This window comes from Hippopotamus amphibius, chromosome 7, assembly GCF_030028045.1.
Source record: "Hippopotamus amphibius kiboko isolate mHipAmp2 chromosome 7, mHipAmp2.hap2, whole genome shotgun sequence".
Lineage (NCBI taxonomy): Eukaryota > Metazoa > Chordata > Mammalia > Artiodactyla > Hippopotamidae > Hippopotamus > Hippopotamus amphibius.
The window spans coordinates 524,432-545,554 of NC_080192.1; the positions used below are offsets into that span (position 1 = coordinate 524,432).

General features: G+C 53.0%; 1 protein-coding gene across 1 annotated transcript; it reads right to left on the reverse strand.

Annotated features, from left to right (window-relative positions):
* Positions 1 to 3: 3 nt before the first annotated feature.
* Positions 4 to 21,010, reverse strand: SELENOO (selenoprotein O). The gene is made up of 9 exons (XM_057742888.1): positions 20,417 to 21,010; positions 8,148 to 8,351; positions 7,048 to 7,228; positions 5,798 to 5,928; positions 5,100 to 5,380; positions 1,669 to 1,819; positions 715 to 900; positions 480 to 636; positions 4 to 394 (listed from the first exon to the last, which is right to left on the reverse strand). The coding sequence occupies exons 1-9, from the start codon at positions 20,995 to 20,997 to the stop codon at positions 239 to 241; spliced, it is 2,028 nt and encodes a 675-aa protein (XP_057598871.1). The 5' UTR covers positions 20,998 to 21,010; the 3' UTR covers positions 4 to 238.
* Positions 21,011 to 21,123: the final 113 nt, after the last annotated feature.

Genomic DNA, 21,123 nt, shown 5'->3' on the forward strand with positions numbered 1-21,123 from the left:
GCCGGGGGCCGTGGGTCAGCCGAGCGGGCCCCTCTGCGGAGCCGTCCTGGGGCGAAGCGGCCTGACGTGGGGGGCAGAGCCTGGGGCGGGGCGGTGCTGCTGAGTCGGCATCAGACAGAGACGGGTCAGGTCCCGACTGGACGTCTCTGCCGTCATGGAGAGACCGGCGGGGTGGCGGCCGCCTCGTGGACTCAAAGGCTCGGGCCTCGGGGCTCCTGCGCGGAGGCCTCCAAGGCGGTTACGAGGATCACGTCACGCACAGCTCGACCGCCCAGAGCGGGGGCTTGCTGCTGTAGGAGCGCCGCCCACCGGCCTCCGCACCGGCCTCCGCGGGCTCGACGGCCTCCCCCTCCCTGTGGTACGGGGTCTCCAGCAGCTTCAGCACCCGCCGCACCTGGAGGAGAGCAAAGGGTGGGCTGTCAGGGGCCGGCCTCCCTTGCAGCGGGAGGGACCGGGCGGGGAGGGCCGGCGGCGCTTGCCTCCGAGAAGTCCCCGCCCTCGGCGGCCTCGATGGCGTGCTGCGCGATGTAGTTCCTCAGGACGTACTTGGGGTTGCTGGCGTGCATGGCGCGCACGTGCTCGGCCTGCCAGGCTGCAGCGTCGCCCGCGGCCTCCCGGTCCTTCTCCAGCCGGGCTCTGGAATCACACCCGAGCTGAGGGTCAGCAGAGCGGCCCCGCCCTCTGTGCTGGGTTCCCTGGGTGGGGGGAGCCCACCTGTACTCCTGGAGCCACTCGGCCCAGCGGCTCCTGTTCTTGCTGTGCAGCTCGGCCGGGCTCAGCTGCTCCAGCCGCGACTGCTGCTCCACGCGCTCCAGCTCTCGCGCCAGGCTCGCCCGCGTGCCGATGAGGGCCAGGAGCTGCGGGTTGGACTGTGCCAGCATGAGCATCATGGACAGCTGCCTGTGTGGAGGGGGCACGTGAGCGACCCTGGCCCACGGCGTCCCTGCTGCTGCCCTGCCGTGCCCCTGTCTGCAGCCCCACCGCGGTGAGCCTGGGTGCGATGGACGAAACAGACGCGGGACCGCCACAAGCCTCCCGCCCTTGTTCTGCGGCAGCGGGGCACGCAGAGCCGCAGGTGGACCTGGGCGGGCCCATCTCCCTATTGCCGGGCGCCCGCCTACATCCCACCCAGTGCCTGTCCCTCTGGGAGAAGGTCACTGCTGTCGGCTCCTCCCCCGGTGATCGCAGGGCCGGATCCTTCTCCACCTCTGGGGGTGCTGGGGGGCAGGCAGCCCGCAACACCCCTGCCCAGTTATCCTGGCCCCACGCTCAGCAGGCCCCCTCTCCACGCTGCCGCACTAGATCCCTGTCTGGCACGGGACGTGTTGGCGGTGGGTTTTGAGTGTGGGCTGCACCCTCGGGGCACGACATGATGGTGCAGAAATCCTAGTCTGGCTGCGGACAGTGGGCCCAGGCCCTTCCTGGGGAGTCTCCCCAGGGCAGAGACCATGCGCCCCAGCCTGTGCCTCCCCGTCCCAGTGTCAGCATCTCCATCCTCTCCTCTGACAGGTGGGCCTTGGGGCCCCGAAGCCAGGGTCTGACCATCTCACTCCTGGGAGTGGAGTGGCTGCCTGGGCCACCATCTCCAGTGTCCTCCCACACGTTTGATTCTAAGCATCCCTCCCTTTCTGGACACAAATGCCAAGGAAGCAAGACCCGAGGACCCACCGGGGCTCCATCTGGGGTCGGAAGGCGAGCCTCAGCTCCTCCAGGGAGGCACACTGTGCAGTCAGCGCCGCCAGGAACTCATCCAGGGCTGGAGGCTCTGGCCCGGTTGGGAAGGAGCTCAGTAGGTAGAAGGAGTTTGTGAAGTCAGCACCTGGAACACGCAGCTGCTCAGGACGTCATCCCATCACCAGATGACCCAAATGTGTTCATCCAACACGGGTGCAAAGCCCTGCCCGGCGGCAGGCCAGGGACTCCTGACGGCTCCCCTCCAGCCTGTTCTCAGCCCCCCCCAGCTCAGCCCCCGCTCTGAACCTGTCAGGTCACTCAGTCTCTCAAGGCCTCTCAGCCCAGCTTCTTCATCTGTAAAATGGGTCAGTACAGTGAAGGCACCGAGGCCACCCTGGCCCTCATCCCTGCCAGGCACTCAGCATCAACTGCTTCGAGGGCTGCAGGGTCGAGATGGCACAGGACTCGAGACACCAGAGATGCTGTGAGGGCCTCAGCCTGACTTGCTAAAACACTGTCACTGTAGCCCCTAAGGAAACTCCCAAGAAGCAGACACAGGGGGAATGAGAAGGGTACCAGGATGGTGTAGTGCAAAAAAAATCACCTTAACACAAGAGCGGTAACAGAGAAAAGAAGGGACAAAAATAGTGTAAGACAAAACAAAGAACAAAAGTCTTTATCAGTAATTACTTTAAAAGTAAATGGATTAGGGAATTCCCTGGTCCAGTGGTTAGGACTCTGCGCCTGCCTTCACTGCCGAGGGCGAGGGCATGGGTTCAATCCCTGGTTGGGGAACTAAGGAAGCCAAAAAAAGAAAAAAAAGTAAATGGATTAATGTCTCCACTGAAAGAGCAGAGGCTGGCAGAGTGGATTAAAACCATGATCCAACTACAGTAAGATCCTCACTGTAGACTCATAAGTTGAGAGTGAAAGGATGGAAAAAGTATCTCACGCAAATATTGAAAGTAACCTAAAGAGAGCTGGGGTGGCTACGCTGACATCAGAAAAATAGACTTTATGTAAGAACTTGACAAAGAGGAGCATTATATACTGACGAGTCAGGTCAGCAAGAAGACGTAACCATTACAAACACGCACCAAACAAGAGCCCCCCATACACAAAGCAAACACGCGTAAGACGGAAGGGTGCAGGGCTTCCCTGGTGGTCCAGTGGCTGAGACTCCACGCTCCCAAGGTGGGGGGCCCGGGTTCCATCCCTGGTCAGGGAACTAGATATGCCGCAACTGAGAGTTCACAAGCCACAACTGAAGATCCCGCAGACAGCAACAAAGATTCTGCATGCTACAACTAAGACCCAATGCAGCCAAATAAATTTAAAAAACCCTAAAAAACAAAAAGAAATAACTGAAGGGCAAACAATATTTTAAATCTACTCCAAAAAAAGACAACTGAAGGGTGGACTCAAGCAGTTCTGTAAGAGCTGGGACATTGGCACCTGACACCTGGACAGGAGGTCAATAAGAAAACCACATGAACAACAGACACAACATTCCACCCAAGCTCTCAGGTGCACGTTCTCTAGGATAGGCCACGTCTTAGGCCATGAAAAGACTGATGTCTTCTGCAACCACAATGGAATGAAGCTAGAAGTCACAAATGGAAGGAAAACTGGAAAATTCACAAATAATGTGAAAACTAATCAACCACTGGGTCTAAAAAGAAATCACAAGGGAAATTGGAAAATACTTAGAGGTGTGAACCAAAAGCAGCAGTGCTCAGAAGGGAGTTTGTAGCAGTAAATGCTTGCATTACAAGAGCAGCTCTCTTATCAGAAAAAGTAAATTTGTAACTGTGTGGTGACCACTTCACACACACATAGCAAATCAGGAGGTGCACACCTGAGACTTACAATGATGCTATATGCCAGTTACTTCTCAATAAAAAAAGATTTCAAATCGATAATCTAACCTTACACCTAAGGAACTAGAAAAAGAACAAAATAAGACCAAAGGTAGCAGAAAGGAAGGAATTAAGGTGAGAGCAGAGATCAATGAACTAGAGAACAAAAAGGAGAAAATCAGTGAAACCACAGTTGGTCCTTTGAAAAGATCAGTAAAACTGACACAATTTTAGCTACACTAACAAAAAGAGAAAAGACAGGTAACTAAAAGAAATAAAAGTCGGGACATCACTACTGATTATACAGAAATAAAAGACTAAGAGAACAGTGAATAATAATTTAGATAACTTAGATGACAGACAAATTCCTGGAAGCACATAAGTTACCAAAACTGACTCAAGAAGAAATAGAAAATCTAAATAGTCCCATAGCAAGTACAGAGATGGGAAACTTTCTAACACAGGAAATGTCAGGACCAGAAGGCTTCACTGGTGAATTCTACCAAACGTTTAAAGAAGAATTAACACCAATCCTTCTCAGACTCTTCTGAAAAACAGGAGGGAACACTTCCTAACTCATTTCATGAGAGCAGCACTGCCTCTCAAAGATACCATGAGAAAAGAAATCCACAGACCAGCATCTCTTGTAAACACAGATGTAAGAAACCTCAGCAAAACATCAGAATGCAAGGGGACGTCTGTGTGTCCCCTGCTCAAATTCACACATGGAAACCCACATCCCCACGGTGGCGTGTTCGGAGATGAGGCCTTTGGGAGGTAGGTCACGAGGGTGGGGCCCTCACGATGGGCTTGGTGCCCCTGCTCCCCACTTGGCTGTGGGGGGACGCACCCAGAGACAGCACCCCAATCCTGGGCCTCCGGCCCCCAGACTGGGAAGCAGTTTAGACTAGGACAGGACACGGATGAAGAAGTGAGGAAGACACGCTCGCCTCAGCTGCAGCACAGCGCGAGACACTCAACAAGGGGTAGAAGGAAACTTCCTCTACTTGAGAAAGGCCACGTGCAAACAGACCCACAGCTCACATCACACTCGTGTGAAAGATGGAGCTTTCTCCCAAGAGCAGAAACAGTGAACGCCGCCTGGTCAGCTGCCTCTGTCGCGCCGCGCTGGGCGTCCGCCCCTCCCCCCCAGAGGACGGGAAACGGACGCACACAGACACGGAACGTCTGTGCCCACAGCAGCGTCATGCACGGTGGCCACGGGGTGGAGCGGCCCAAGTGTCCGATAGACGATGGGCGAGCAAAGGGCAGGCTGCCCGCACAGGCCACTCGGCCTTCACGTCCTGACACACACACAGCGGGGATGGACGTCACGCTGAGCGGGGGGAGCTGGACACACGGTCGCGTGCCGTGCACCCCCGCTGTGAGGCCCCTGGAGGGCAGGTGGAGGGGCAGGGCAGCGAGCGCCTCGCGGGTGCAGATGTCTGTCAGGGAAGACACAGAAGTTCTGGAGACGACGGCGGTGATGGTCACGTGACATGGCAAACGTGCGTAAAGCCACTGGGACGTGGTTGACGTTCTGTTGTACCACCCGCCCACACTCACCCGTCAGGTGCATCGTCTCCAGGAGCTTGGCCACCAGGGCGCCGTCCTCCTCCCGCTCGGTCCGCACGAGGCCCAGCTTCCGGCGCATCTTCTGCAGGTAGTGCCTGTGGAACTCGGCATCGAACTCCTCCGCCAGGATGGCCTCGGCCAGCTCGAGGGGCAGCGCGGGGTCCAGGGCCTCGGCCAGCTTCTGCAGGTTCCACTTGCACACCTCTGGCTGCTTGCTGTATGAGTAGCGCCCGGCAGTGTCGGAGGCGTTGCACACGTGGTCGGGGTCGTACCTGCCACATGGGTGAGAACCGGGTGCTGCCCAAGGGGGCCTGCCAAGGGGCGGGACAGGCCCCGGGGGCTGCTGCGCTCCTGCCCTGTCCTGTGGGGCCCTGCAGCCGCTAGAGCGGGGAGGCCGCATGCCAGCTCGGCCCCTCGCCCGCCCCCGCCTGGCTCCCACCCCCACCCCTTCAGCCACCTTCTGCCCGAAAGCCGCAGGGGTGCGGTTTAGCACGCCTCTGTGCTCAAACCCCCCAGGGGACTCCTGCTCTGGGAACAGCTGGCTGACCAGGCTTTGCTGAGAATTAAACACAGAACAAAACAGAAAGCAGCTGCGCAGGCCTGCAGGTCCTCCCCATGGCCCTGCGAGGCCTGCGCCGTGGTGGGCCTGCCCCAGCTCCCGGGGCGGCGGGCGGGCGCGGGACACCCACCTGTCTAGGAAGCCGAAGGGCCCGTAGTCGATGGTGAGCCCCAGGATGCTCATGTTGTCCGTGTTGAGCACGCCGTGGCAGAAGCCCACGCACTGCCACTCAGCCACCAGCTGGGCCGTGCGCCGTGTCACCTGCAACAGGACGGCCCCTGACTGCTCCCCTCTGGGCCCCGCGCTCCCCCCCCCAACCAGCTGTGCCCCCTGAGCTGCCCTTGCCGTGCCTCCCGAGGGGCTCGACCCAGTGTCCTGTCCTGTCGGCCGACACGTGGCCGTGGGGAGAACACCAAGGACACTTAAGAAGGACACAGAGTATTTTGGATATCCTCACATACACCATCCAGCTACTCTATATACTCACCATTTTGGCTTTTACCCAAACCAGAAACACCAGGGAACCTCGACATTCTAATGACTCAGGCCCCGGAGATGACCACGGGGAAACAAGGAAGGACGTTACCATGTTCTCAGGCAAAACCTGCCCCAGGTCCAGCCCCTGTGCCCAGGGCCCCGCCTCGCCCGGGGCTGCAGGGAACAAGGCTCAAACGGCCCAGCCGCCCAGCCCAGGGTCCCGCGGCCAGACCTGCCCCCCCGCCCCCCTCCCCAGAGGCAGGGCTGCACCTGAGGCCCCTCGAGGCCCCCCCACACCGCGCCTCCCGAGGCAGCAGGCAGCTCTCCGCGTCACTGACCAAGAGGCCCCGGTTCAGAGCAGGGAGCCCGGACCACCCACCTCAGCTGTGAGCTGAGCTCTGAGACCGCCCTGGCACCGCCCACGTGGAAGGCGGGAAGAAACAGTGCGGCGGACGCGGGGCCGGGGCCACTTCTGGTGCAGAGCACGGGCTGCGGGCCTCCGGCCCTCAGGCAGACCCCTCGCCGGCTGCCTCCGTCCCGCTGGCTGGGGCTGCCCCCTCCCCGACGGTCGTGTGGGACGCCTGCACTGCCCATGGGGCGGGGACCACGCCTGAGAGCTCTGGGGGTGGCGAGCCAGGAAAATCAGCACTTCCCCCACACGGAGAGGCCACGGGGTGCGTGGCTGGGGCCGACGCGCGCACAGGCCCCAACACCCGCCAGCCCCGACGCCCTCCCAAGCTCTCTGTGCGGCCCCTCGATGCTGCTCAAACAGTGACGGGGGTTTGTCTCAGGACCCCAACCCTCCCCAGTATCTGAGGAGCTGGCCCTGGGCCGAGGCAGAGGGTCGTGACCTGGAGGGCAGAGCGATCAGCGTCCACCCACAGGGGTGCGGCCCTCACCCACCTCCCGGAAGAAGGCAGCGTGCCTCTGCACAGCGTCGCTGGCGTGAGCAGCCTGGATCTCGGGGTAGAAAGTGCTGATGACGTAGTCAAGCATCTGCACGCGGATGTCATTCCTCCCCACACTGGGGCCTGCGCGCCCCGTGTGCTCGTCCGGAGACTTGAAGATCTCAAAGGATCCAAACCTGGAGGGAAGACCCGTGTTGGAAACAGGTTACACGTGACGCCTGCCCCGGCGAGGAAGGAAGGAAGGAGGGTGTGGCCAGCCCTCGCGGCCACAGCGGGGACAAACCACATAAACGTAGCTGGTCTTTCGGGGACACAGTCAGACACGGGGCACTGCCCGGAGTGTGTGGAGTGGGACCACCATGGCCGCCCTGCAGGGATGAGAGGGGCTCTGTGTCCGGCCTCCCACACCGAGGGATGTGCCAGCCACCCGTGTCCTGCAGCGGTCACCAGGGCCAGCAGTGGGGCGACTGTGCCCCCCGGGGATGAGGCAGAGTCCGGAGGCATTTCTGGTCGTCACGACGGGGTGGAAGCCAGGGAAGCTGCCCGACATCCTGCAGGACACGGGCCAGCCCGCAGCAGAGACGGCCCGGTTCAGGTGCCGCTGGTGCGGCTGTGCTGAGAGGCCCCGCGTCTCCCAGAGCGAGGCAGACACCCGCCCCGACACCCCCACCCCCAGAGGACAGAGGGCGAGCCGGTGACAGCTGATGCAAAGGGTCACCCTGGGTCACCTGACCCTGCAAGACCGCCACAGGCACCTCCTGGTGACTCTGGGTCCCGGTGGTTGTTACCGAGCCCGCAACGCCAGACAGCGCGCTGACGCCGAGGACGATCAGGCCCCGCTGGAGACGGCGGCCAGGAGGCCTCCAGTCAGCGAAGGGGCCAGAGGGAGTGGCCCACCAGGAGTCACGGCCGCTTGTCCAGCGACCCAGTGAGCCCGTCTTCTCGGTGCGTCTTACATAGCGCCTGGTTATAAACTCCAGGTCAACAGCTCTGGACACGCTGCCCCGAACCTGCATTGGGGTGACCCCCTCTGGCCGCCCCGGGCCCTGCACCCTGGCCACCGGGGCGCCACAGGAGCGTGAGGACAGGCGTTACCTGAGGAACGTGGGGGCCACGCGCAGCACGACCGCGCACGGCTCGGGCTTGGGGTTGCCGTCGTAAAACACGTCCCGCACGACGGTGGACTGGGATGTGACGCAGGCCCCGGCCCTGGTGGTGGGGATGCCCAGGTGGAACATGGCCTCGCTGCACAGGAACTCGCGGATGCTGGAGCGCAGCACCTTGCGACCGTCAGCCTGTCTGAGGTCAAGCGCAAAGGTCACTGCCGGGCTCCCCTCAGCACCAAAGTGGCCGCGGAGGGCAGGGACTGGGAGAGAACCCCCTAGCGGCTCTTTAAAAACAACCCACAAGCAGCTCTGACATCACCGTGAAGAGTCTGTTGTGGATGACCCCAGACGCGAAGCCCCGAACGCCCTCCAGGTCTGGAGCCGCGGCACCAGGTGCCTGGCCCGAGGCGGGAGGCCGGGTCCACACCAAGGACAGGGAAGGCTACTCCCAGGGTCACACACACGCTTGCAAATCTGCAATCCTGTTTCTATGAATTCACAACAGCACACACACAGAGCATTATCTGTAGTGGGGGGAGGACCTCAGTCTTCCGCGGGCAGCGCTGAATGACCTGGATGTCTTCTTCTTATGCAAAACCTTCGTTATTACTATTATTTTAAATAGACTTTTTAAAAAATTAATTTATTTTATTTATTGGCTGCATTGAGCCTTTGTTGCTGCACACGGGCTTTCTCTCGCTGCTGAGAGTGGGGGCTACTCTTCATTGTGGTGCGCGGGCTCCTCATTGTAGTGGCTTCTCTTGTTGCAAAGCACGGGCTCTAGGAATTTGGTCTTCAACAGTTATGGCACATGGGCTCAGTCGTTGTGGCTCACGGGCTCTAGAGCACAGGCTCAATAGTTGTGGTGTACGGGCTTAGTTGCTCCATGGCATGTGGAATCTTCCCAGAGCAGGGCTCGAACCTGTGTGCCCTGCATTGGCAGGTGGATTCTTAACCACTGCGCCACCGGAGAAGTCCTTAAATAGACTTTATTGGGACTTCCCTGGCGGCACAGTGGTTAAGAATCCGCCTGCCTTGGGCTTCCTAGGTGGCGCAGTGGTTAAGAATCCGCCTGCCAATGCAGGGGACACAGGTTCAATCCCTGCTCCAGGAAGATCCCACATGCCATGGAGCAACTAAGCCCGTGTGCCAAAAAAACAAACAAACAAACAAACAAACAAAAAGAATCCGCCTGCCAGTGCAGGGGGCACTGGTTCCATCCCTGGTCCGGGAAGATCCCAGATGCCGCAGAGCAACTAAGCCTGTGCGCCACAACTACTGAGCCTGCACTGAGCCTGCACGCCTACAGCCCATGCTCTGCAACAAGAGAAGCCAAAGCAACGAAAAGCCCATACACCACAACGAAGAATAGCCCCTGCTCGCCACAACCAGAGAAAGCCTGCACGCAGCAACGAAGACCAAATGCAGCCAAAAAAAATTAAATTAAAAAAAAAACACTTTTAAAAAATAGACTTTATTTTCCTAGGCAGTTTTAGGTTCACGGCAAAACTGATCAGAAAGCAAAGCGATTTCTCATGTATCACCCACCACACACACGCACAGCCTCCCCCAGTATCAACACCCCCACCAGACGGGACATCTGTCACAATCGGTGAACCTACATCGACACATCATCATCACCTAGAGCCCACTGTTTACAGCACGGTCCACTCTTGGTGTTGTCCGTTCTGTGTGTTCGGACAAATGTTCAATGACACGGATGTACCCTTCCAGTATCACACAGAGTAGTTTCACTGCCCAAAGCATCCTCTGTGCTCCACCCAGCCATCTCTCCCTCCCAAGCCCTGGTCCTTTCACTGTGTCCATAGTTCTGCCTTTTCCAGAATGTCATAGAGTTGGAATCACACTGTGTGACCTTTTCAGATCCGCTTCCTTCACTTACTGATTTGCATCTACGTTTCCTCTACTTCTTTTCATGGCTTGATGGCTCCTGCCTGCCTGCCTGCCTCCCTCCTTCCCTCCTTCTTTTGTTGAATAATATTCCATTGTGTGGATGGGCTGCGATTTATCTCTTCACCTGGAGAGATATCTTGGCGGCTTCCAGGTCTTGGCAGTTATGAATAAAGCTGCTGGGGACATCCATGTACAGGTTCCGTGTGGACCTGTTTTCAGCTCCTTTGGGTAAATACTGAGGAGCACGACTGTTGGATCACATGGTGAGAGTATACTTAGTTTGGTAAGAAGCCACCACACTGTCTTCCCAAGTGGCTGCACCATTTTGCATTCCCAGCAGCAATGGATATGACTTTCTCTTGCCCCACATCCTCGCCAGCATTTTGTGTTGTCAGTGTGCTGGGAATCTGGCCATTCTCATTGGTGTGTAGTGGTGTGTCCTTGTTGTTTTAATTTGCTTTTTCCTGATGACAAGTGATGTGAAATACCTTTTAATGTGTTTAATATGTCATCTCTGTATCTTCCTTGGGGAAGTGTCTAACAAGGTCTTTCCCCCATTTTAAAATCAGTTTGTTTTCTTGTTGTTGAGTTTTAAGAGTTCTTTGTATATTTTTGATAACAGTCCTTTATCAGGTGAGTCTTTTGCAGAGATTTTCTCCCAGTCTGTGCCTTGTCTTCTCATTCTCCTGACACTGTCCTTTACAGAAGCTTTAACTTTAATAAAGTCCAGCCTATCAATTACTACTTCTTTCCTGGATCCTTTGGTGTTTTATCTAAAGAGTCATCTTGTGACTTCCCTGGTGGTTCAGTGGTAAAGAATCCATCTTACGATGCAGGGGATGTGGGTTCAATCTCTGGTCAGGGAACGAAGATCCCACATGCCAAGGGGAAACTAAGCCTGTGCACCTCAGCTAGAGCCTTCATGCTACAAACTACAGAACCCACATGCCCTGGAGCCTGTGCCACCACAACTAGAGAAGAGAAAACCCATACGCCATAACTAAAGAGAAGCCCGTGCACCACAACAAAGAGCCCACACACCACAATGAAGAGCCAACACACCACAACAAAAGATCCTGCATGCCTCAATGAAAATCCCGCATGCTACAACTAAGACCCAACGCAGTCAAAAAAAATAAAAAAAATAAATACATCTTTTTTAAAAAGTTTAAAAAATAAATAAATTAAAAATCATCTCTATAGCCAAGGTCATCCAGATTTTCTATTTTATCTTCTAGGAGTTTTATAGTTTTGCATTTTGTTTAGGTCTGTTATCCATTTTTTAAAAAAATAAATTTATTTATTTTACTGGCTGTGCTGGGTCTTTTCTGCTGTGCACAGGCTTTCTTTTAGTTGCGGTGAGTGGGGGCTACTCTTCGTTGTGGTGCGCGGGCTCCTCATTGCCGTGGCTTCTCTTGTTGCGGAGCATGGGCCCCAGGCGTGTGGGCTTCAGTAGTTGCAGCACATGGGCTCAATAGCTGTTGCTCACGGGCTCTAAAGCACAGGCTCAATAGTTGTGGCGCACGAGCTTAGTTGCTCCGTGGCACGTGGGATCTTCCTGGAGCAGGGATGGAACCTGTGTCCCCTGCATTGGCAGGTGGATTCTCAACCACTGTGCCACCTGGGAAGCCCTGTTATCCATTCTGAGTTAATTTTTGTGAAGGGTGTCAGGTCTGTGTCTAGATTTCTTTTTTTTTGTATGTGGATGTCCAGTTGTTCCAGTACAATTTGTTGAAAGTATTATCATTGTTTCATTGGATTGCCTTTGCTCCTCTGGCAAAGATCCATATTTATGTGGGTCTATTTCTGGGCTCTCTGTTCTGTTCCATTGATCTATCTATTCTTTGGCCAAAACCACACTCTCTTGATTACTGAAGCTTTACAGTGAGTCTTGAAGTGGGGTGGTGTCAGCTCTCTGACTTTATTCTTCTCCCTCAATATCGTGTGGGCTATTCTGGGGCTTTTGCCTCGATATAAATTTTAGAATCAGTTTGTCAATACCGACAAAATAATTTGCTGAGACTTTGATTGGGATTGCATTAAATCTATAGATTGAGTTGGGAAGAACCAACATCTTCACAGTATTGAGTCTTTCTATCCATGAACATAGAATACCTTTACACTGATTTAGTTCTTCTTTGATATCTTTTATCAGTTTTATAGTTTTCCTCATAGAGATCTTATATTTTGTTATATTCATATCTAAGTTTTTCATTTTTAGGATTGCTCATGTAAACATTATCTTCATTTTTTAAAATAAATTTATTTATTTACTGGCTGTGTTGGGTCTTCATTGCTACACACACAGTTTCTTTAGTTGCAGTGAGCATGGGCTCTAGGCGCATGGGCTTCAGTAGTTGCTCAATAGTTGTGGCACACGGGCTTAGCTGCTCCACAGCATGTGGGATCGTCCTGGAGCAGGGATCGAACCTGTGTCCCCTGCATTGGCAGGCAGATTCTTAACCACTGCACCTCCTAGGAAGCCCAACACTATTGTTTTTAATTTCAAATTCTACTTGTTCATTGCTGGGAGATAGTAAAGTCATTGACCTATATAGTAACTCTACCCTGCAACCTTTCTGTAATGCCTTATGAGCTCATTTTGTGGTCAGTTCTTTGAGATTTTCTACATAGATGCTCATCTGCAAACAAGCACAATGTTTATTTCTTCCATCTCAACCTGTATATCTTAAATTTTCTTTTCGTGTCCTGTTACATTAGCTAGGACCTCCAGGGATGTTGAAAAGCAATAGTGAGAGGAAACATCTCTGTCTTGTTTCTTTTTTCTTTACTTTTCTTTTCTTGTTATTTATTGGCTGTGTTGGGTCTTCATTGCTGCATGTGGGCCTTCTCTACTTGTGGTGAGCCAGGGCTACTCTTCACTGCAGTGTGCAGGCTTCTCTTTGCAGTGCCTTCTCTTGTTGTGGAGCACAGGCTCTAGCCTCATGGGCCTCAGTAGTTGCGGCACGTGGGCTCATTAGCTGTGGCTCACAGGCTCTAGAGTGCAGGCTCAGTAGTGATGGTGCATGGGCTTAGTTGCTCCATGGCATATGGAATCTTCCTGGCCCAGGGCTTGAACCTGTGTCCCCTGCATTGGCAGGTGGATTCTTAACCACTGTTCCATCAAGGAAGCCCTGTCTTGTTTTTAATCGTAGTGGGAAAGCTCTGAGGTTCTCATGATTAAGCAGATTTAGCTATAGGTTTCTGTAAATACGCTATCAGTTTGAGGAAGTTTCTCTCTATTCCTAATTTACTGAGTTTTTGTCATGAATAGGCGTTTTGTCAAATGCCTTTTCTGCTTCAACTGATATGATCATGTGATTTTTCTCCTTTAGCCTGTTGATCTGATGGATCACATTAATTATTTTTGAATGCTAAACCAGCCTTGCATACCTGGAATAAATCCCATTTGGTGATGATGTATAATTCCTTTCATACATTGTTGGATTTGGTTTGCTAATATCTTGTTAAAGATTTCTTTATCTATGTTCATGAGGGATTTTGGTCTGCAGTTTTCTTTTCTTGTCTTTTCTTTGTCTGGATTTAGTATTAGGGTAATGCTGGCTTCACAGAATGGGTTAGGAAGTATTTCCTCTGTTTCCATTCTATGAAAAAGAGTGGTATAATTTCATCCTTAAATGTTTGGTAGAATTCAACAGTGAATCCATCTGGGCCTGGTGCTGTTTTGGAAGATTATTAATTGTTGATTCAATTTCTTTAATATATATAGACCTATTTAGATTGTCTATTTTTTCTTGTGAGTTTTGGCAAATTGTGTCTTTCAAGGAATTGGTCCATTTCACCTAGGTTGTCAAATTTGTGAGCACAGAATTGTTCAAAGTATTTTTATTATCATTTTAATGTCCATATGATCTGTACGGCTTCCCCTCTATAATTTCTGTTATTAGTAATGTGTCTTTGCTTTCCATCTTAGTTAGCCTGGCTAGATGGAGGCTTATTGATTTTATTGATCTTTTCAAAGAACAAACTTTTGGTTTCACTGATTTCCTCTATTTCTTGTTTCAACTGATTTCTGCTCTACTTCTTATTTCTTTTCCTTTCTTCCTTCCCTTTCCTTTCTTCCTTCCTTCCTCTCTTTCTTTCTCTTACTTTGGATTTGACTTGCTCTTCTTTTTGTAGTTTCCTAAAGTGGAAACTTAAATGATTGGTTTTAGATCTTTCTTCTTCACTAACATATGCATTCACTGCTATAAATTTCCCTCAAAGCACTGCTTTCACTGTACCCCACACATGGTGTTTTCATTTAATTCAAAATATTTAAAAAATTTTCTGAGATTTTGTCTTCAACTGTGTATCATTTAGAAGTATGTTGCATAATCTCCAAGAGTTAACTGGTTTGTTTGGTTTTTGTTTTGTTTTTTTTTATAAATTTATTTATTTATTTATTTTATTGGCTGTGTTGCGTCTTCGTTGCTGCACATGGGCTTTCTCTAGTTGCGGCGAGCAGGGGTTTCTCTTCCTTGTGGTGTGTGGGCTTCTCATTGCGGTGGCCTCTCGTTGCAGAGCACGGGCTCCAGGCATGTGGGCTTCAGTAGTTGCAGCACATGGGCTCAACAGTTGTGGCTCACGGGCTCTAGAGCGCAGGCTCAATAGTGGCGCATGGGCTTTGTTGCTCCGCAGCATGTGGGATCTTCCTGGGGCAGGGATCAAACCCATGTGCCCTGCATTGGCAGGCGGATTCTTACTCACTGCACCACCTAGGAAGTCCAGTTTGTTTGTTTGGCTGCATTGGGTCTTTGTTGCTGCGCATGGGCTTTCACTAGTTGTGGTGAGCAGGCGCTACTCTTCGTTGTGGTATGTGGGCTTCTTAGTGTGGTGTTTTCTCTTGTTGCAGAGCACAGGCTCTAGGCACGTGGGCTTCAGTAGTTGCACCACTCAGGCTCAGTAGTTGTGGCACATGGGCTCAGTAGTTGTGGTTCACAGGCTCTAGAGCAGGCTCAGTAGTTGTGGCACACAGGCTTAGTTGCTCCATGGCACGTGGGATCTTCCTGGACCAGGGATCAAACCCATGTCCCTTGTATTGGCAGGCAGATTCTTAACCACTGTGCCACCAGGGAAGTCCCAGTTATGTTACTGATTTCTAGTTTGATTTCACTGTGGCCCAAGGACACTGCATGATTTCTATTTCTAAAATTTTGTTAAGGTGTGTTTTATGGCCTAGAACATGGTCTTTCTGGATAGATGTTCCATGTGGGTCTGAGAGGAATATGTATTCTGTCATTGTTAGATGAAGTTGACTGTAGATGTTCATTATATCCAGTTGATTGATGGTGTTAACTGAGCTCAGAGATGTCCTGACCAATTTTCTGCCCCCTGGCACTGTCCATTTCTGATAGAAGGATGTGGAAGTCTCCAACTACGATGGTGGATTCATCTATGCCTCTCTGAAGTTCTGTCAGTTTCTGATTCATGGTACTATGATGCTGTTGTTTGGCACATACACATTAAGGATTGTTTTGCCTTCCTGATCCCTTCATCATTTTGTCATGCCCCTCTTTATCCTTAATGACTTTCCTTACTCTAAAGTCTACTCTTTCTGGAATTAATATGGCTACTCCTGGTTTTTTTTTTTTTTTTTTTTTTTTTTTTTTGGACCAGTTTTAGCATGGCATACTTTCCTCTACCCATTTACTTTTAATCTATGTGTTTTCATACTTAAAGTGGATTTCTTATGGACAACATATAGTTTGATCTTGTTTTTTTGTTTTGTTTTGTTTTAATTCTCTCTGACAATGTCTTGTGTTTTAACTAATGCATTTAGACCACTAATGTTCAAAGTGATTACTGATATAGTTGGGTTAATATCAATACCATACTCACTACTCTTTTCTATTTGTTGGCCTTGCTCTTTGGTTTCTTTCACTCTTTTTCTGCCTTTTGTGGTTTTAATTGAGCATTTTGTGATTCCATTTTCTCTTTTGTTTTTATCAGTTCTCTCCTAGCATATCAGTTATAATTTTTTTTTTACTTTTTAAAAAATGGTTGCCCTAGAGTTTGTAATATACATTTACAACTAATCCAAGTCTACTTCCAAGTAACACTATACTACTCCACGGTTAGTATGAGTATCTTATAATAACAAAATAATCCTAATCTCTCCCTCCCCCTATTCCATTGGCATCATTAATTTCATTTACACATAATCAAATGCATTGTTACTATTATTTTAAACAAAGCTATCACCTGTTATATCAATTAAGATGAGGAAAAGTAGAGGTTTTTATTGTACTTTCATTTCCTTCTCCTATGCTCTTCCTTTGTTTATGTGGATTCAAGTTTCTGACCTACATCATTTTCATTCTCTATAAAAAACATCTCAACATTTCTGGGAGACAGGTCTACTTGATAAGAGTTTCCCTCAATTTTTGTTTGTCTGAGAGGGTCTTTATTTCTCCTTCACTTTTGAAGGATAATTTCTCAGGGGGCAGAATTCTAGGTGGGTGGGGTTTTTTCTTTCTCGCTATAGATATTTCATTCTACTTTCCTCTTGCTTGCCTGGCTTGTGAGAAACTAGATGTAATTCTCATCTTTGCTCCTTTCTAGGTAAAGTGTTTCCTTCCTCTAGCTTCTTTCATTTTTTTTTCTTTATTTTTGCTTTTCTGTAGGTTGAAAATTATAAGCCTAGGTGTCATGTTTCTCTTTTGGTGGGGGAGGTAGGCATTTAACCTGCTTGATGTGCTCTGAGCTTCCTGGATCTGTTTGGTGTCTGACATTAATCTGGAGAAATTCTGTCATTACTACAAATGTTTCTTCTGTTCCTTTCTCCTTCTCTCCTGGTGTTCCTATTACATATGTGTTACTTCTTTTGCAGTCATCCCACAAGTCTTGGATGGTGTTTGGTTTTTTTCAGTCTTTTGTTTTTCTTTTTTTCTTTTTCTTTTTTTTTTTTCCGCTTTGCTTTTCATCTTTGGAGGTTTCTCCTGAGATATGCTCAAGCTTAGAAAGTCTTTCCTCATCTGTGTGCAGTCTAGTAATCTGTCCATCAGAGGCATTCTTCATTTCTGTTACAGTGTTTTTGCTAGAAACCTCTAGCATTTCCTTTTGGTCTTTCTCAGAATTCCCATCTCTCTGCTTGTGCTGCCCATCTGATCTTGACTGCTGTCTGCTTTATCCATTAGAGCCCTTGGCATATTAATAAGAGCTGTGTTAAACTCCTCATCTGATCATTCCAACATTCCCACCATGTCTGAGGCTACTTCTGATGCTGGCCCTGTCTCTTCCAACGGTATTGTCTGCCTTTTAGTATGTTTTGTAATCTTTTCTTGATAGCCAGGCATGATGTACAGAGTAAATGGAACTGCTGTAAGCAGGCCTTTAGCGATGTGTGGTGGGTTATAGGTACTGGGTGGGTGCCTCTGGACCGAGAACTTCCACACATGCTTTTCAGGTTCCTCTCCGCCAGAGGAGGCCGGAGCTGGGCGCTGACCCCCTCCCCCGGGTCAGTCAGACTCTGGCTGATTAGCTTCCCTTGAGGGCAACCTTGTTCAGAACAGAGTGCTCTGGGAAACTTCAAATAGTTCCTTTTACCTGCTCCTGCTAGAAGCACAAAGGGATTTTCCACCAACATTCACTGTGAGAAACTGGTAGAGCTCCAGGAGGTAAAACGCATGAGAGTGTGGGGGCTCCCTTATGACTGGCACCCCTGGAGTTTTTAACTGACTTGTCCACACTGAGGCTCCAGCAATTCATCAGTTACAAGGCAAGAATCCATGGAGACGTCTGCTCTGGTAACGCATAACTCTTTGTATCTGCCTGTCAGTCTCTCCATTTGGGGGGAGGGGGGCAGCAATTTGCCCTCTAACCTCACTTTTCTTGCAGACCTAAGAAGACTTGTTGATTTTTCAGTTTGTTCAGCCTTTTACTTGTTAGAATGGAATGACACTTCCAAAGTTTCTTACATGCAGAACTGGAAATTCTATTATTTTTTAAAATTAAAGAAGGAAAATGATAGCAGCACACAAGAACAGCTGGCCTGCATGAGCCACGTCCTCAGCCCCCTCCTTGTAAGATGAAGTGGGCTGGACACTCCAACCTCCAAGAGCCCCTACCCAGCAAACAAACACAACAACAAAGTGAGTCTGAATCTTTGCCCTTCAGAGTCGTGCCTGACTTTCTGGCCTAGCCCCGGGCATGGCAGTGTCCCAGCACTTTCTCAGGCAGGACAGCACTTGAAACAACTTAGGAAATTCTCTAGAAAAGAATAAAAACGTGTGGGAAGACACTGGGCTCACTTCCGTCTCACCTGCAGAAGGACACTGAGGCTGAGTGAAGGTGCCCGGGATGCACCCCTGCCCACGTCCTCTGCCAGCAAGAAGCCAGAGCCGGGCCCAGGTCTGGAGAGTGGGGCCAGGGAGGCCAGGGGTCAGTGGAGACCTCTGCAGGCCTCCTGCCTCACCCTCACCTGGGAGCCTGGGTGTGGCTCATTCCAGGTGTGAGTGACACGTCTAGAAACCAGGCCTGAGAGACACCTTGGAGCTCTCTGCAGGGTGACTGCATCTGCCTCTGGCTGACAAGACCCTCAGTCCACAGCTGCTTTCCACTCACCCCCTTCTAGTCTGTAATCTGTCCTTAAAGGTCACTCTACCCCTGCCCTGGCCTGTTCAGCAGGAAGCCAGCACAGCCCAAGCTAATTGTGGATCTGGTAAAAATGATCCAGAAAACAAGCACCCTATCTCCATGCCCAGGGCAAGGTGCCTGAAGCGGAAGCCAGAGCTGCATGAGACACAGCAAGGGTACAGGGCCTTGGGGTGACCCTGCCCCCACAGAGCCACAAGGAGCCGTGGCAATGGTCCCTTCTCTGGGGCGCCCACATCTGTTTCCAGCCAAACTGCTGGGATGGAACCAGCTGAGTACAAGCTCTTTTGCACCTGCCAGGAGAGGCCATCCTGAAATCCCTACCCCCATGGCAGGCAGTGGCAAGAAGTGACCTACCCACCCCCACAAAACCCACACCTGGGGGACTCCAGCAGCTGCTGGCCTTAAGCTACTCACACCACTTCAGATGTTAGCTTCAAGCCTTACTGAGGTTGGGGACCCCAGGAAACGCTGGGGGTGGTGGGTGGGTACAAATCTGATAAGGGTCAAACAGTCCCTTTCTTTCAAAAGACCTTGGGTCTGGAAACACTGACTTAAAACTCAAGTCTTCAAATATTAAAAGCGACTTCCATCAGCAGATTACTCCCACAAAACTGTTTTTTTATAAATAGCAAAAACTAATGATCAGAATGAACATGTGAAGCTGAGAGACGCGCATACACGGTGCAGGCCCCAGGGTGAGACAGTCACGCGTGATCGCAGGGCGCAGAAATACGCCCGCCAGCCACAGGTGCACATGGCTCTGGGCAGATTGTTCCAGGCGGGTGTGGGGGTGCCAGGCTGAACTCAGGACAGTTCAGAGACAGGAAGGTTTGAACACTGGGGGCTGAGGAAGAACCAGTTTTCCTGATGATCTGAGGTGGGGCTGCTGCAGCTAGGGGGGTGGGGGGGCAGGTTCAGTCCCTGGAGGGAGGCGAGCTGAGAGTTCATGGGAGGGGCCAGACAAGGGACACGCCCTCGGGATTTCTCTGAATGTAAAACGCCAAGTTAAGTGTAATTCTTTTCGCCATTCCATAAGCCTTTAACAAACATGGGCTTCTTAGTGGGAAAGACTAGAACAGACTGTCAGCACTGTGGGTACAGGAGAGGTATGACAGCTGCGGGAAGGACGCCCTGCTGGGTCAGGCTGCTGATATCCGGACCCAAGCCCCGACCACGAGCCCCTGGATGGGCATCTGACACTGTCCACCTCACTGTGGGGTCAGAACCCGGCTGGTCCCCAAGTGCTTAGAAGCCTGTGCCTGGGAGAAGGTGCACTGGCAGGAGGCTGCGTCCCGACCCAGGGCACCGGCTGCACGGGAGGCAGCCAGGTGCTAAGCGTGTGAGAGGGAAGCCGACTGCCCGGCCAGCATTCAGAGCAGGCCCCGGCGCCTGAGCACTGGCAGCCGGGCCGGGCACGCGGTAAACACGTGCGCGTCCTAGGCAGAACTGGCTCCAAAGTCCTCGGGCGGTTCCTGAGAACAGAGCAGGGGCAGCTGCCAGCGCTGTGGGGTCAGACACTCCGCCTGACCCGAGGGGCGGCAGGACCCCCCCCCCCCACCGTGCCAGGCAGAGAGCGCAGGGGCGCTGGGGGGGGGGGGGGTGCCCAGGAGCCTCCGCGCCTGCTCCCGCGCCTCCCGCCTGGCTCGAGCGCTGCTACCCGCCACGTCCCGCGTCTCCGTCCCCCGGCCACACTCCGCCGCCGTGATCCGCGCCCCCGGCTCCCCACGGGCGCACCCCCCAACACACCTGGAGAAGGGCGTGGGGCCGGCGCCCTTGAGCTGCAGCTCCCAGCGCGCGCCGGCCGCCGTGCACACCTCGCCCAGGTACATGGCGGCGCCGTCGCCCAGCTGCCCGGCGAACTGGCCGAACTGGTGGCCGCAGTAGCAGTGCGCGGCCGGCTCGGCGCCCGGCAGCAGCGCGCCGCCGCTGAAGAAGAGCGCGGCCTCGGCCTCGCGCGCCTCGCGGGCGGCGGCCTCGGCGGGCGGCGCGCCCAGGCCCAGCAGCGCCAGCGCGGGCTCCGACAGCGCCACGACGCGCGGCTGCCGCAGGGGCGCGGGCCGCACGCGGCTGAAGCAGGCGCCGGGCACGGGCCGCGGCGCGGACGGGGCGCCCTCGGGGCCGGGCGGCGGCGTCTCCACCGGCAGCGCGCGCAGCGCGCGGTTGTCGAAGCGCAGCCCTGCCAGCCAGCGCGGCGCGGGCTCCATGGCGCCAGCCGACGCGGGGCGGGGCGCGGGCGGCGGGCGGCGGCCGGGGGGCGGCGGCCGGGCGCGGGCGGCCGCGAGGGAGGCCGCGAGGGAGGCCGCGAGCGCTGTGCGGTGCGCGGCCATCCGAGGCGCCGCGGCGGCGGAAGCCCCTCTGCCCCGACCGGAAGCCCCGCCCCGCGCCCCGCCGCCCCGTTGCCGGGAGCAGAGCCCGCGAACGCCTGGCTCTGATTGGTCGCGCCATCCATCCTT